The sequence below is a fragment of the Calypte anna genome, chromosome 3, assembly GCF_003957555.1.
Source record: "Calypte anna isolate BGI_N300 chromosome 3, bCalAnn1_v1.p, whole genome shotgun sequence".
NCBI lineage: Eukaryota > Metazoa > Chordata > Aves > Apodiformes > Trochilidae > Calypte > Calypte anna.
The window spans coordinates 113,694,692-113,709,243 of NC_044246.1; the positions used below are offsets into that span (position 1 = coordinate 113,694,692).

General features: G+C 43.1%; 1 protein-coding gene across 4 annotated transcripts in view; it reads left to right on the plus strand.

Moving 5' to 3' along the window:
- The window catches only part of KIF13B (kinesin family member 13B), a 145,266-nt gene extending 130,715 nt beyond the window's left edge, over positions 1-14,551 (plus strand). For all 4 annotated transcript variants that reach the window (XM_030446827.1, XM_030446829.1, XM_030446828.1 and 1 more), the window contains 3 exons: positions 8,788-8,850; positions 10,405-11,386; positions 12,269-14,551. In XM_030446827.1, coding sequence (XP_030302687.1) covers positions 8,788-8,850; positions 10,405-11,386; positions 12,269-12,552 — 1,329 coding nt within the window. In that variant the 3' untranslated portion in view covers positions 12,553-14,551. The remainder of the gene's footprint in view (positions 1-8,787; positions 8,851-10,404; positions 11,387-12,268) is intronic.
- Position 14,552: the final 1 nt, after the last annotated feature.

Genomic DNA, 14,552 nt, shown 5'->3' on the forward strand with positions numbered 1-14,552 from the left:
ATGTGCTGAGTTTCAGCAAATACAGGAAAATGCATCTTAGTTCTGTAGGAAAATAAAATTTCAGTGTGTAGTGGCAGGGGACAGAAATGAATGGGCAAGGGGAGAGTAGGTGAAAAACCACAAAAACTACAAAAAGTATAAGGTAATAATAAATAATAAAGTTATTATTTGCTAATAAAGTTATTAGCAAAGCCAAAAGAATATTTTGGCTGTAATTGCAAAGGAATCTGACCCCTAACCAGCACCTGGTGGACTTTGTTGCCCTAAACAAGGAATTGGGAAAGCTGAGTTGAGGAATAGGAATAACTGAAAGTGCTTCACAAAGCAAACAGAAAGCTCTAAACCATCTTTGCTTGGCTAAAAGCAAGCAAGCAGGTCTGTAATAACAGGTTTTGGAACATAAGTCCCAAAAGGCTTACATGGATCAGCTTCTTTCTGGTCCTCAAACAACTCCATCAAAAGAGAATTCCCAAAGTTCTGCTCAGTTCCCTTTTCAGTGCACATCTCTGATGTGGTCTGAGAGTACCCAATAATCTAATGTCAATAAAACCCTTTTCTGCAAAAATGCTGGGGAACCATCCTGAAGGAGCCAGCTGGCCCAGCTGTTACTTGAAATCTCCAGTGTGTTAGAGTGAAGTGAGCAGGGTGAGCTCCATCCAGCTGATTTTAGTGCTCCTGAGCATCAGTACCCAGGGAGCAAGATTTAACCTTCTGCCAAATTCAAAACTGAAGCTCATCGTGACTAAGCAGCTCTCCAAGTGGATGCATTGCCAGGTCTGTGTGTGAGTAAACAGAAGGTGGAGTCCTGATCACTCATTCTGCAAATACCTTTATCATTATAATAATTATTCCTTTCCTTTCCTTTTCCTTTCCTTTCCTTTCCTTTCCTTTCCTTTCCTTTCCTTTCCTTTCCTTTCCTTTCCTTTCCTTTCCTTTCCTTTCCTTTCCTTTCCTTTCCTTTCCTTTCCTTTCCTTTCCTTTCCTTTCCTTTCCTTTCCTTCCTTTCCTTTCCTTTCCTTTCCTTTCCTTTCCTTTCCTTTCCTTTCCTTTCCTTTCCTTTCCTTTCCTTTCCTTTCCCCTTTCCTTTCCCCTTTCCTTTCCTTTCTCCTTTCCTTTCTCCTTTCCTTTTCCTTTTCCTTTCCTTTTCCTTTTCCTTTTCCTTTTCCTTTTCCTTTCCTTTTCCTTTCCCTTTCCTTTCCTTTCCTTTCCTTTCCTTTCCTTTCCTTTCCTTTCCTTTCCTTTCCTTTCCTTTCCTTTCCTTTCCTTTCCTTTCCTTTCCCCTTTCCTTTCCCCTTTCCTTTCCTTTCTCCTTTCCTTTCCCCTTTCCTTTTCCTTTTCCTTTTCCTTTTCCTTTTCCTTTTCCTTTTCCTTTTCCTTTCCCCTTTCCTTTCCCCTTTCCTTTCCTTTCCTTTCCTTTCCTTTCCTTTCCTTTCCTTTCCTTTCCTTCCCCTTTCCTTTCCTTTCCTTTCCTTCCTCTCCTTTTTTCTCTTCTCTTCTCTTCTCTCTTCTCTTCTCTTCTCTTCTCTTCTCTTCTCTTCTCTTCTCTTCTCTTCTCTTCTCTTCTCTTCTCTTCTCTTCTCTTCTCTTCTCTTCTCTTCTCTTCTTCTCTTCTCTTTTCTCTTCTCTTCTCTTCTCTTCTCTTCTCTTCTCTTCTCTTCTCTTCTCCTCTTTATTATTATTATTATTATTATTATTATTATTATTATTATTATTATAGCTTCATACACAGTCACTTCAGCTGGAACCAACCTTTAAATAAACACCCCAAAATTAGCTTGACAAAATGGTCTTTTCCTGGGGCTGCTTTAGTTTTACAGACACTGCTTTGCCTGCCTTTCAGAAATGTTCAGAGAGATTCCAGGGGAGGTGGTGGCAGCAGCTCACAAAATTGCTGTCTTTGACCTTCTGAGGCAAGTTTAGTAACTAATCTGGAAAATAATGAACTGCAATTAATGAAATCTGCTCTCGTATTCAAGTGTGTTTCTCAGACAGCACATAAAATAATTGAAAGAACTTCCTGCTCTCTAATTAGTTAGATTGAATTAATTTGGCATAATAGGATTCTTTCTGTAACCAGCAGAACGGCTTCCGATGAAGCTGTTTATGTACCTAAAAGATTGGTTTCTGATGAAGCTGTTTATATACTTTTAACTTAGAAAATACCTATTTTGTCCATTCTCTGTTGCCCTTAAATTAATTGCCAGGAGTTTGTAAATAAATCAAAAACCCAACCATTTAAACCTTTTTGGATTGCTGGAGTTACTTTTTTTTTTTTTTTTCCCCCAAGTCTGTTCTTTAAAAACCTTAAGAATGGACAGGATTTAAAGCCTTACCAAGCCTTATTGCTGATGAGGAAAAACTTAAAATACTTGTGTAAAATATGCAGGGGGTTGGAGAATCAGAGTTTTGTCTCTTTGTTCTTCTTTACATTATGTACATGCTCTTGAAGCTTGACTTTTTTTTTTTATTAACATGCTGAGGCTTTCATAGTGTGCACCCAGCAGAATTACTGTTCTTTACCTTCTGACCCTGTTGATCTCCAGGTACTGCCTATGTAATTACATTTTAGGGCATCATTGGGTGCTGACATTAAGAATGTACATATTAAATTTCAGTTTCTGTCTCTTGACATTGCTGGGGCAGAAGCACATTCCTCTGACCAAAGGATATTGGTCACCTTCATACTTGAGAACCTTGTTGGATGCTCAAATGTGTGGCTTAAGTGAGAAGTTTTAGGTCTATTCTAAAAAAAAAAAATTAAATTATTTGAATTTCCCTGTGCTAAAAAAAAAAAAAAAATAAATTATTTGAATTTCCCTGTGCTAAAAAAAAAATAAATTAAACTATTTGAATTTCCCTGTGCTAATGTAATTCATTTTTGGTTTGTGGTATAGAAATTCAGCCATGTGACCCTTGGAGCAGCTCTCAATTTTTTTTCTCTTTCACCTTTGGATGCAGACATAGTAATTAATCTTAAAAAATAATGAAATGCAGTTAATGAAAAGCTATCTAAGGAGACAAAAGCCCTTTTCTGGCAGTGCATTAAAAAGAAACAGTTTCATGGATGTCCATGGTGCGTATTATAATTGCTAGAACTGACATTCCTTAATCAAATGTAAATAATGTGGCCCTGGAGAACCTTCTTTAAAATCTCCAAGGCTCTTTTTTCAGAGTTTCAAATGAGGAATCATTTGGATGCTTTAATCAGCACAGCTCCCCAGAACCTCTGTGGCCAGCTGAGCTCCTGTGCGTCCAGTTCTTATGACTGAGTTTTGATTTCTCTCTGAGCTCAGTTTTCACCATCACCCTCACACAAATAGTTTTTAATGAGTGTGGAAAACCAGCTTTTAAAGTTCTTGGAGCAAACCACTGAAACTTCTTTATGAACTAACTTGAAGATGGTTCTGAATTACCCTTTTCATCTGCCTGGAGCTAGGAGTGGAGGAATTTAACTGTGCAGAAAGTGATCTGGTTAATTTTGCATTAAATGCCTTAGAAATGGAGATCCCAGAAGTATTATTGCAGGCTGAAATGCTGCACATACAAAAGGTGGAGGAAGAGAGTTTTGTTTTGATTCATATTTACATCCACAGTGTCTTCAGAGGAGAAAACAAGGAAACTCCCCAAATTATCCAAGTCGTACAGGGTTTTAAATCTCCTTGTGGAATGCAGGAGGTTTTAGATTTCAGTGATTAATGACTTCAAAATTATTTTAAAATTGAGAGCAAGGAGGAATATTGTTGGGGGGATGGAGACCTATTTTAAATGGGGGACCTTTTCAAAATGGATTGAGCTTTTTTGGCTCTGTAGTAGGGGATTCTGAATTTTTCTTGTTTTGCTGTGTGTCTGCTGCATGGATTTTATCCTGGGTGCTCAAACCTGGTTTAAAATCTACATTTAATGAAGTAACTGTTCTCCCCTGCTGCAGAAGTTTCCAGTAGCTGCTTTTAAATGGTGATGTGAACATTATAGTGTCAGTGTGACAGTCCTGGAGCTCAGTCACTCCTTTCTGCAGCTGGGAAAGCATGGAGAAGAGCAGTGGATTTCTGATGTTCATAGAATCATAGAATCATAGAATCCTAGGGGTTAGAAGGGACCTCGAAAGATCATCTAGTCCAACCCCCCCTGCCAGAGCAGGGCCACCTAGAGTACCTCACATAGGAACGTGTCCAGACGGGTTTTGAATGTCTCCAGTGAAGGAGACTCCACGACCCCCCTGGGCAGCCTGTTCCAGGGCTCTGTCACCCTTACAGGAAAAACATTTTTCTGGATATTCAACTTGAACCTCCTGTGCTCCAATTTACACCCATTACCCCTTGTCCTATCACTGGTCACCACTGAGAAAAGCCTAACTCCATCTCCCTGACACTCACCCCTTACATATTTGAAAACATTGATGAGGTCACCCCTCAGTCTCCTTTTCTCCAAACTAAAGAGACCCAGCTCCCTCAGCCTTTCCTCATAAGGGAGATGTTCCACTCCCTTAATCATCTTAGTAGCTCTGCGCTGGACTCTTTCAAGCACTTCCCTGTCCTTCTTGAACTGAGGGGCCCAGAACTGGACACAATACTCCAGGTGCGGCCTCACCAATGCAGAATAGAGGGGGAGGAGAACCTCTCTTGACCTACTAACCACACCCTTTCTAATGCACCCCAGGATGCCATTGGCCTTCTTGGCCACAAGGGCACATTGCTGGCTCATGGTCATCCTCTTGTCTACCAGGACCCCCAGGTCTCTTTCACCTACACTGCTCTCCAGCAGGTCAGCCCCCAACCTATACTGGGACATCGGGTTGTTCTTCCCCAAATGCAAAACTCTACACTTCCCCTTGTTGAACTTCATCATGTTTCTCTCTGCCCAACTCTCCAGCCTGTCTAAGTCTCTCTGAATGGCAGCACGGCCTTCCGGTGTGTCAGCCACTCCTCCCAGCTTAGTGTCATCAGCAAACTTGCTGAGGGTACACTCTATACCCTCATCCAAGTCGTTGATGAAGATATTGAACAACACCGGTCCCAGTACCGACCCCTGAGGGACTCCACTAGTCACACACCTCCAACCAGATTCTGCCCCATTGGCTACAACTCTCTGACTCCTTCCTTTCAACCAGTTCCTGATCCACCTCACTACCTGATCACCAAACCCATACTTGGTCAACTTATCTACTATGTTGTAGATAAGTTGTCCCTTTAGGATTGCATCAGCTGTAACCTTGGCTCAACCATTTCTGAAGGTTGGAGGATTATTCTTGTCCATTCTGGCCCAGTCTTTGCCATTAACTACTGAATCTTCTGCACTTTGGGTGGTAACATTGAGGGATTTTCATCTGGTGATGAGGAGCCAAAAGGCTTCGTACTGGAGTCAGCAGTCAGCCCTGTCAGAGCCATTTTCCAAAATGTTTAATGACACAGAAGTGCCTAATGTGTTTTTCTGAGTTGGTTGAAAAGCTTGCCATTATATATCTATAATATGAAAATATTATATGAATAATATGAAAAAGAGTTCCCTCCAGATTGATTGTGTCTCTGTAAGCAGGGTGAGATATACGTTGGGTTTTCATGGCCACCATCACACCAGTTTGGTCCCCAGGTTACAATAATCATGACATGGCTTTTGGTGACATCAGGACATGTACAAACTGACCTCTCATCTCACTAGAAAATCCTGTGCAAAAGCACTCTCAGCAATCCTTGTGAAGGCCCAGCAAGAAAGCAGCAGCTCTTAGGAAAAAGGAAGGGTTTGTTCTGCAAAGTTTCAAAGAGGTTTTAAAGTGAATTGCTTTCAAGTTTTCTCTTGCTCCCTGTTTTGTCAGCTTGCTTGAAAATATCCTGCCAAAAATTATCACTTTCCAAGGGTCATATTTTGCCATTAGATAAATACATATCTGTGTCTAGTTGCTTTCTACAAACGTTTAGTGACAGAATTTGGCTCACGATTCAGAAATCTTTTTCATCCAGCAAATGTCTTCCCAGATAGTCAAACACGTTGTTTACAGGATCTCCCCCCAAGTAACTCAATTACATTTCATTACAAAGATTTGTTTTTAATACTCCTGCTACCCCAATGGGGGTGTTCCTGCCCATCTGGTTCTTGTCAGCACCAAAGTTGGGCAAGTGCCACTTCTCATAATTGCTTTTTTCTCCGTGTTTTTTCTAAACACTGCTTGGCAAACTTGGAGCAGTTGTGAGGTGTTTCATTCTGTCAGGGGGAGAACTTAATGAGGAATGATTGAAGTGTAATGGGTTTATTTCTTTTGCTGATATCCACTGGATTTTCAGATTTTGTGGATTTGCATTGCCTAAGTCTGAAGGGTTTTGAGAGATTAAAAAAAAAAATCACTTTCCTTTCTTTATTTTTATTTTAAAGGAAGAAATCAAAGGAACTGAGATATATCTTTAAATACTTTTTCTTAGTCCAATTCTGAGTGTTTATCTCTGGAAAATAAATAATGCTAGACCTCAGACTAGGCTTGGAGAATATGGGGAAAAAAATCAAGTTGTGTTTCAGTGCCAGTCAGAGAGCCTGGAGCTGGTTGTAGCTCCTGATACAAGATCTATTGAAAAAAAAATGCTGTTTCCCCTGCAATATCAAATCACAAACAGGAGCATGGAAGCAGCAAGGACAGTGTTTTATCCTCTGAGATGTTTTCCTTCTTTCTGAGATGCCAAAACTTGTGCTTTTAGCACTGGCCCATGGAGATCTGCAACTTGGATAATCTGAATTCAAGAGCCTGGGCTTCTCACTGAGGTTCAGCTGCACCTCTGCAAAAGGTTTGGGGTGCTCTGGAAGTGCCTGCCTAGGGATTAGCCCTAATGCCTTGGGACTCCAGATATTTTTTCATTTAAAAGGTGATATTTCATAGCTTGGCTTTGCCCTCCTGTGCTAGACTGACCCAGGAGCAACCTGTGGTTCAAAGGTGGTTGAAGAGCAGAGAGGGTTCTGCCAAATACTCAGCTCCCTTTACCAGCATTCAATTAAACCTAAAAATTGCAGGCTTTTCTCACAAAAAAAGCTAATTCCTCTCCTCTCTAGTCTTTCTTAAAGTGAAGCACTTGACTATTATGACAATCAGGTTATCTTTGTGTGTCTGAGTTAATACCTGGGCAAGACAGAGCACTCACACCTCATTGCTCTCAGCTATCTCTGGGCTCAGCCACAAGCCAGGACTAGAGTTTTGTTTTTCAGGTTAATATTTTATCTTAGGAGCCTGCCACTTTGTTCCAAAGAAATCTGAAGTTTTGGAGTACGAGGTGCCTGAAAACCACTGGATCACAAGCCTGAAAGCTGAGTTTATTTTTAGGCTTCATTGATTTGTTCCCATTTGGCTCACTGCCTGCTTCCCAAAGCCCCAGCACATGTCCTGGTGAGGATCTCAAGATGCTGATACCTTGTGCCCCCAAAACAGAGCCAGTTTCCTCTGAACCCTTGCTTCCCTGGGGCACTTTGGATGAACAGGTTTAGTGCCAAGCAAACCCCTCCTCTCCTGCCTTCCTTTAGTGAACTGAAGCTTTAATGTCCTTCAAAAAATGACCAGGATCTGCCATGAAGCTGGTTTTGTCCATCATCTTTTGTCTTTTTTTTTTTTTTTTTTTTACCATAAACTATATTTTAATTTAAAGGCTATCTCTGTATAAATAAAAGCTGTTCTTATCTCCCATGTTTATCTCATTTGGGGACAGGATTTCTCATGTCCCTGCTTTACCATGCTTAAGGAAGGATGTAAGAGAAGATACCTGACTTTTCATCTGGAGAGTTTAAGTTCTTTAAACAGATTATCTAATTCTGAAAGCAGCTGTCTCAGGGATGGGAACTGCTTGTGTGTGTTTCTACAGAAAGAGTTCCCTTAGAGAAAAAAGAAAAAATGCAGAGTGCTCCCAAATTGTGTGGTGTGTGACACTGACAGAGTTCTTTCCCTGCAAGTAGGAACCTGCACTTTTCATCTGTTATTTAGCAGTGCTCAAAAGATTTTTTTTTGCCTTTTTCTCCTCTCCTTTTCTTCACACTTCCCCAGGGTTCTCCACTGAACTGGTGGTCTCTTTCCCCTCCCCAGTATCAATGGTTCATGACAACCCAAATTGACACCCAAAGATTTACAGTCAAGTGTCACCCTTTGCTCTTACACTCTTAGTAAAGTGATTATTTCAAATCTTTACCATAAAAACATGACTCCTGAGCAAGTGAGGGACATTTATTGTCAATGCCTTCATATCTAGCCCTGTGCTATGAAAGAGAAGCTGCTGTTGAAACCCAGAAGTGGTTCATCTGGCAGAGGACCAATATATCCTGATTAGCAAAGAGCATCTGTGGACTTCATTCCAGCAGGCAGTGGGGGTGCCCTCTTTAAAAAGAGGATGCACAGATCTTGGTTTTGGCTTCCCCTTTGAGTTCAACCAACCAATGCTGAAAGCTAAACTGAATTAAGATGCTGGAGATGGAGGAAGAGTTTTGGAGAGGGTCTGGAGCTGAGGATTTAACTTGCCAAACCATCATGATCACAACCTTTTCATCAGCTGCTTGCTCAGTGGTCCTGCCTTTGACCACATTAAAAAAACCCCTTCATTCACTATTTATTTGTAGCTGTTTATTTATTAAAATTCAGGGATGCCTTGGTTTAGGTTTTTGCCCCTTTGGAGTGTGCTGCCAGGTTCCATGTGCTCCATCCCTTCATGTCAGCAGGGTGTTTGTGATTCCAGAATTTCACATGGAAGTTGGAATCCTTACCAGTTGACCAATATTTAATCTTTTAAGAGAATAATGCTCTGTTTTTGGTTTTTTTTTTCTTACCTGCAGGCTGTGCCACGAATTATGGTTCAGTCTGCCAGCACTGATGCCAGCACTGCAAGGATAAAACAGGTAAGGGCATCCCAAGGATGTTAGGATGCAATTTTCCTATTCACATCCCTGGAAACCAGAGGTGGCAAAAGCAGCTACTGGGGATGGCTGCTTCAGACCTGTTGCTGTTCTTTTGTTGCTGTGCTATGAGACAGTTCAGTGCAGTGTGTGCTGCTGTGTTTTCTTAGGTCCTGGTACAATTTCCCCTTATATTGGTAGTTATACTTTTCTGGTTTTAAGCCTGGTTAATCATGTAATTGCATTAGCAGTTAACTAGCTAAAATTCAGCTGTTCTGCTGCTTTAAAAGGCCAATTGCTGGGCTTTCTATAAACAGAAATAGAATTATTCTGAGTGTTGAGCTTAATTCTCAGTTTTACATTTCAAGCCAATTCATTATATCGGAGTGAAAAAATGGCTCTTGCTAAGCTGGAGAGAAAATAGACCCCAAGATCTCCCAGAGTTCAGCAGAACTTCAGTCTTATGCATAGCAAAGCAGCTTTTTCCCACTGTGCTTTTGTTGTCTTAGTGAAATGTTTCTTATCTTAATGCTTAAAAGGGAAGCCCAGAGCTCCAGAGTCCACGTGTCCACCACCCTCTCCAAAGAAAAGCTAAAAATAAGTCTGTAATCTGCAGGAATACTTCAGAAAAATTTGCTTTATTACACTTGATTTTAGCAATAGCAAGCTAGTCTTTGGTTCTGGAATTCCTGTGATTCAGTCAGATTCTTCTTTCCTTAAATGCCACTTCTGTTTCCAGTTAAAAGGCTCTTCAGAAGAAGGTGAAAATCCTGTAGTGTGGGAAACTTCACTGCTAGATGGGATAAACCCCAAAGTTTTGAATAGCAAACAAAAACACCTGAGAGTTAAGATAGGATGTGGCCAAAGCTGCTGTCCTCCAACCACTTTTTCTCTTTTTTTTTTCCCCCTCCTTGGTATTAGAAGCCTCCTCCCTTTCTCCCAAAGAGATTTAGAGACATCCTAATCTTCTAGAGTACATGTGCTGGCAAAAGATATTGATCTATCAGATTTAGTAAACTTCACAGCCAAGAAATACATCACAAAAATGGGCTGTTAATCTCATGAGGTGCAGTTAATTTTGTCCTCTGGAAGTGTGTGGTGGTGGTGGCAGGGAGGTGGGGATGGCATTTGGAAATGGGGACATAAATGCCAGGTTGGTTGGGAGAGGTGTGATTTATTGATCCTGAGAGTTAAGCCAAATAACTGTGAGAGACTGATAGATCATGGCTGTTTCACTTCTTGTATAAATCCTGCTATTCAAACAGCAAATGACCATTCCTGTAATATAAATAAATTTTTTTTTTTCAGTAAATACTGGGGGGCTGTATTTCTTTCAGTTGACACTTTTCTTATTAATGGAAGGAATGAGCTGACAATCCAACCAGGGCTGCAGAGCTTGACTTCGGATCAACTCCAAGCTTTTGGAGATTGCAGCTACAACAGGGATTTAGATAAGCTGGAAGCCTTAGTACTTCCCAGAGGCTTTGTATCTATCCCTCTTGCCCAGATATTTTGGATAACAGAGCTTCACAGCCCTTACCCTCTTTTTTTTTTCAGGTGAACCGGGAGGAAGTAGGAAAACAGCCATTGGAAACTTCCGTGCAAGCATCCGAAGAGGACAAGAGTCTGGAAAAGACCCCCAAAGTGCCTTCACAGCAGCCCATAGGAGACACCCAGGTGCAGGACTCCCAGGAAGGGCCTCCAAGTCCTCTGAGTGAAGCCTCCAGTGGGTACTTTTCTCACAGTGTCTCCACAGCCACCCTCTCTGAAGCTCTTGCAGGGGGTGGTGATGCTGTGGCTCAGCCAGGAGGGCAAATGCCAGCAGTGAGCGACTTCCCAGCTCCTGCTCTGGCTCAGGGCTCTTCTTCTGAGGTGCCAGGGCACCCAGACAGTTCTTCAGAAAGCTGTCATGAGACAAAGAGAGAGAGTCTACCACCCTCCAGCCTTCAGAGTGCACTCACGAGACCTAAAGACAGCACTGAGGTGAATGGAAATGATGCTTTGAAATCAAAACCTTGCACATCCCCAGTGACCCCAAGTGATGCCTCTGCAGCCACTGATGCAAAACCTTTTCTTTCTACCTCTTCTCCAAAGAAGGAGTTGTTATCCAAACAATCTGTGGAGTCAGCAGGACAAGCCAGGAAAAAAGAAATAGCTCCTGGGGCTTCAGAACTGGGTTCAGACCTGCCTGGCATTGCAGCCTCACCCTTCAAAATCCAGAAGGTCAAGACATCGGAGCTGAAATCCTTCACAAGCATACTGGGGACAGACCCCACGTGTTCACTGAGTGCTGAGGAGCAGCAAGGAGGGGAAAAGAGCACATCCACAGCCCGTGGGCAGAACCATAATGGATCAGAGATGGCAGAAGAAAAGCTGGACGTGGCTTCTGACTCAGAAGATGCCAATGAAATTCCTGAGTGGCTGAAAGAGGGGGAATACGTCACGGTCGGCGCAAATAAGATGGGCACTGTCAGATATATTGGGCCTACAGACTTTCAAGAGGGGACATGGGTTGGTGTTGAACTTGATTTACCTTCAGGTAAGACATGATCTGCTCCAGGTGTAGAGCAGGAAACCTCTCAAGAGTTTGCAGTGCTGGGTTTAGTGCCACTTCTTGACTTGGGGAGGGCTCACGAGCCATTTCTGGGTGTGTTTTGAGAAGGGAAACATATAAGATCTTTCCCTGCTCTCAACTTTTTCCCAATCTGTAAACTTTGGCTCACTGACCTCTGACTTTCAAGGTGCAGGAAAGGTCACCTGGGCTGAGGAGGGGTCTGGAGAAGAGGTCTGTGAGGAGAGGTTTAAGGAGCTGGGGGTGTTCAGGCTGGAGAGGAGGATGCTGAGGGGAGACCTCATTGCCCTCTACAGCTCCCTGGCAGGAGGCTGTGGGGATTGGGTTAGGTTTAGGGTTTAGGACAAGAGGTAGTGGGTTCAAGTTGTACCAGGGCATGTTCCAATTGGGTAGTATTGAGATTGAGGTTGGACATTAGGGAGAAATTCTTTAATTTGAGGGTGGTGAGAGACTGGAACAGGTTTCCCAAGGAAGCTGTGGCTGCCCCATCCCTGGCAGTGTCTCAGCCCAGGTTGGATGGGGCCTGGAGCACCCTGGGCTGGGAGAGGTGTCCCTGACCATGCAGGGGGTTGGAACTGGATGAGCTTTAAGGTCCCTTCCAACCCAAACAATTCCATGATTCTATGCTAGTCCTGCAGTGAGCAGGAATGTCTCCAACCAGACCAAGTTGCTCCAAGCCCTATCCAGTATCTCCAGGGATGGAACCTCTTCCACCTCTCTGGGCAAGCTGGGCCAGAATCTCCCCACCACTGCCTGTAAATATTTTTTTCCTTCTGCCTAGTCAAAATCTCTCCTCTTTTAGTTTCAAACCCTCTTGTCCTATCTCCTCTCTTTCTCCTCTTGTCCCAGGTAAGAACGATGGCTCCATCGGAGGCAGGCAGTATTTCCGATGCAACCCAGGCTATGGTTTGCTGGTGAAACCAAGCAGGGTGAAGAAAGCCCCGGGAGCAGCCAGGAGGAGGAGCACAGGCTTGAGGTTACAAGGAGCTGAGGTCAGGAAAAGTGGCAACTTCTCTGGGTCAACCTCCAACTTGGCTTCACTCACAGCCCTGGCAAAATCCGAGGCGGGCTCCACGTTGCGGCTGGAGAAGAGCCAGAAAAATGCAGAGAACAGAAAATCTTGGGCAAACTGAGCTGCTCTGACCCACCACAGCCAACAGCACACCATGCAAACAGGGCAAGAAGGTCTTTGGGAAGCTAAACCAACCATCTGAACTTCTAGTTTGTGGCAAACACTAATGAAGGGTTGTTTGATGTTGGGTTTTTGTTTGTTTGTTTGTTTTCTCCTTTTCTTCGGGTGATTGACATGTTAATTCCTTGCCTTGTCGTGGTGCTGGATCCACATCCTTCGTGTCCTGTTACAAACTGTGATGCTTCAGGGGGTGACTGAGAGCTCGTGGTGGTGGGTGGGTGTAAGCTCTTGCTCTCCTCCCACCTTTCAGAGAAGGAAGAGGTGCAGATATTGCTCAAATCATGGTGTGGTTTTCCAGCAGCTCCAAAATGCTACCCACACCCCAGTCCTTCTCTCAGTGTGACCAACAATTCTGAAAAAAATAACCAACCTCCCTAAAATAACAGTTCTGCCCTCATTTCCTAAGAGCTGTGTCCATATCATGTAATACATGGTGAAAGGGTACAGTTAGAAGAGTTCCAGAGAAGCTAAAGTGAAGCAGTATTTGGAAATCAAAAAACAAAACAAAAAAAAAACCCCACAAACCTTTATTTTAAAAAAGCAACAGCTCTTTGGTTGTGTGACCTGGGACCAGAGCCTGTTCTGGTTGCTATCCTGCCCTCCCTCTCTCCTCCTGTGGGGATCAGCAGAACCTTTCTATCTGATTTGTTGGAAATGGGAGAAAACCCATGACCCGCTCTGGAGTATTTTTGATCCCTTCCTTTTCGGAAGGAGGGGAGTTGAGTGGATTTACTGTCTGGTACCTATCTAACGTGCTCTCTCACCATGACAGGACCCCCTCTCTCCACAGCAGAGTCTTCTCCTTGGCTCTGTCCTTGCAGCCAAGAGGATTTTTGCAGAGCCCTCAGTGCTCCCTTGCTTCCATCTTCCCACCCAGCCTATGGGGAGGACACTTGGATTTATTTTCTCTTTTTTTTTTTTTTTTTTAACCAGTTATGCAAAGCAGTGGGTCTCTGCCCTTGTAAAAGGATGAATCCAGCCTATATTTATTTTTATTTATTGTCTTAAACTATGAAATGTTTGCGCTTTACAATCAGCCACCCCCTGACCTTGCACAACAGGAGCTCCGCTCGCACCCTTCCCACCAAAGAGGAGGTGCCTCAGCCCTCCTAGTGAAAGCAAACCCAGCTGGAGAGTCTTCCCCAAAACTCATCCCCCCTCTTAACAGTGGGAGGTTTGGGCTGGCTTTTATAAAACTTGATTTTTAAATTGTTTTTTTCTTTTCTGTTAACCCTTGCTAGTTTTTAACCAGCCTGTGGCACCGATTATCGCTGTGCACATATCGACGGGCAGGCGCCTCGTTTGCTAACAAACCTAGAACAGGCCACAAGACTTTTATATTTTCAGATGCTTTCTCTCTTGTTTAGTCACCACGGGGGGATTGGACAGCTTGAGCAATAGGCATTTTTATCTACGTGGGGGATCTTTAGGATGGGAAATTAATCATTAAACTGGAATCCGTATCTCGTCGCCGGCCGTGCTGCACGTGGGTATCTAAGTGCCTTAGCCATCTGGTTCAGAGGTCCAAGGGAAAGTTACATCGTCATCAAAGGAGAAGGGGATGCTTGGCAAAGGAGATAATTATGCTGATTTACTGTAATTAATATCATTTATGCAAAAGGAGTAAAATTAAAATAGAAACTAATCTGTAGCAGAAATAAGCGGGATGGGTCGCAGCATGCAGAGTGCTGCCAGGGATTTGTGTATCCTCGCAGCTTTGGGGAGCCAGTTTCAGTGTTTCCTAAATTTTCCTAAAGAGATTTTAATGTCAAATGTACAGACCAGCTTTTAAAGATATTTTTAGTGTACAGGTTTTTTTTCCCTCCTTTTCCTTTGCACGAAGCTCCTGCCCACTCAAGCCGAGAGGACGGGAGAAATCCAGCAGTTCAGAAAGACCCCAACACCCCTGGTTTTTAAAATTGTGTCTGTTCTTATAGGCAC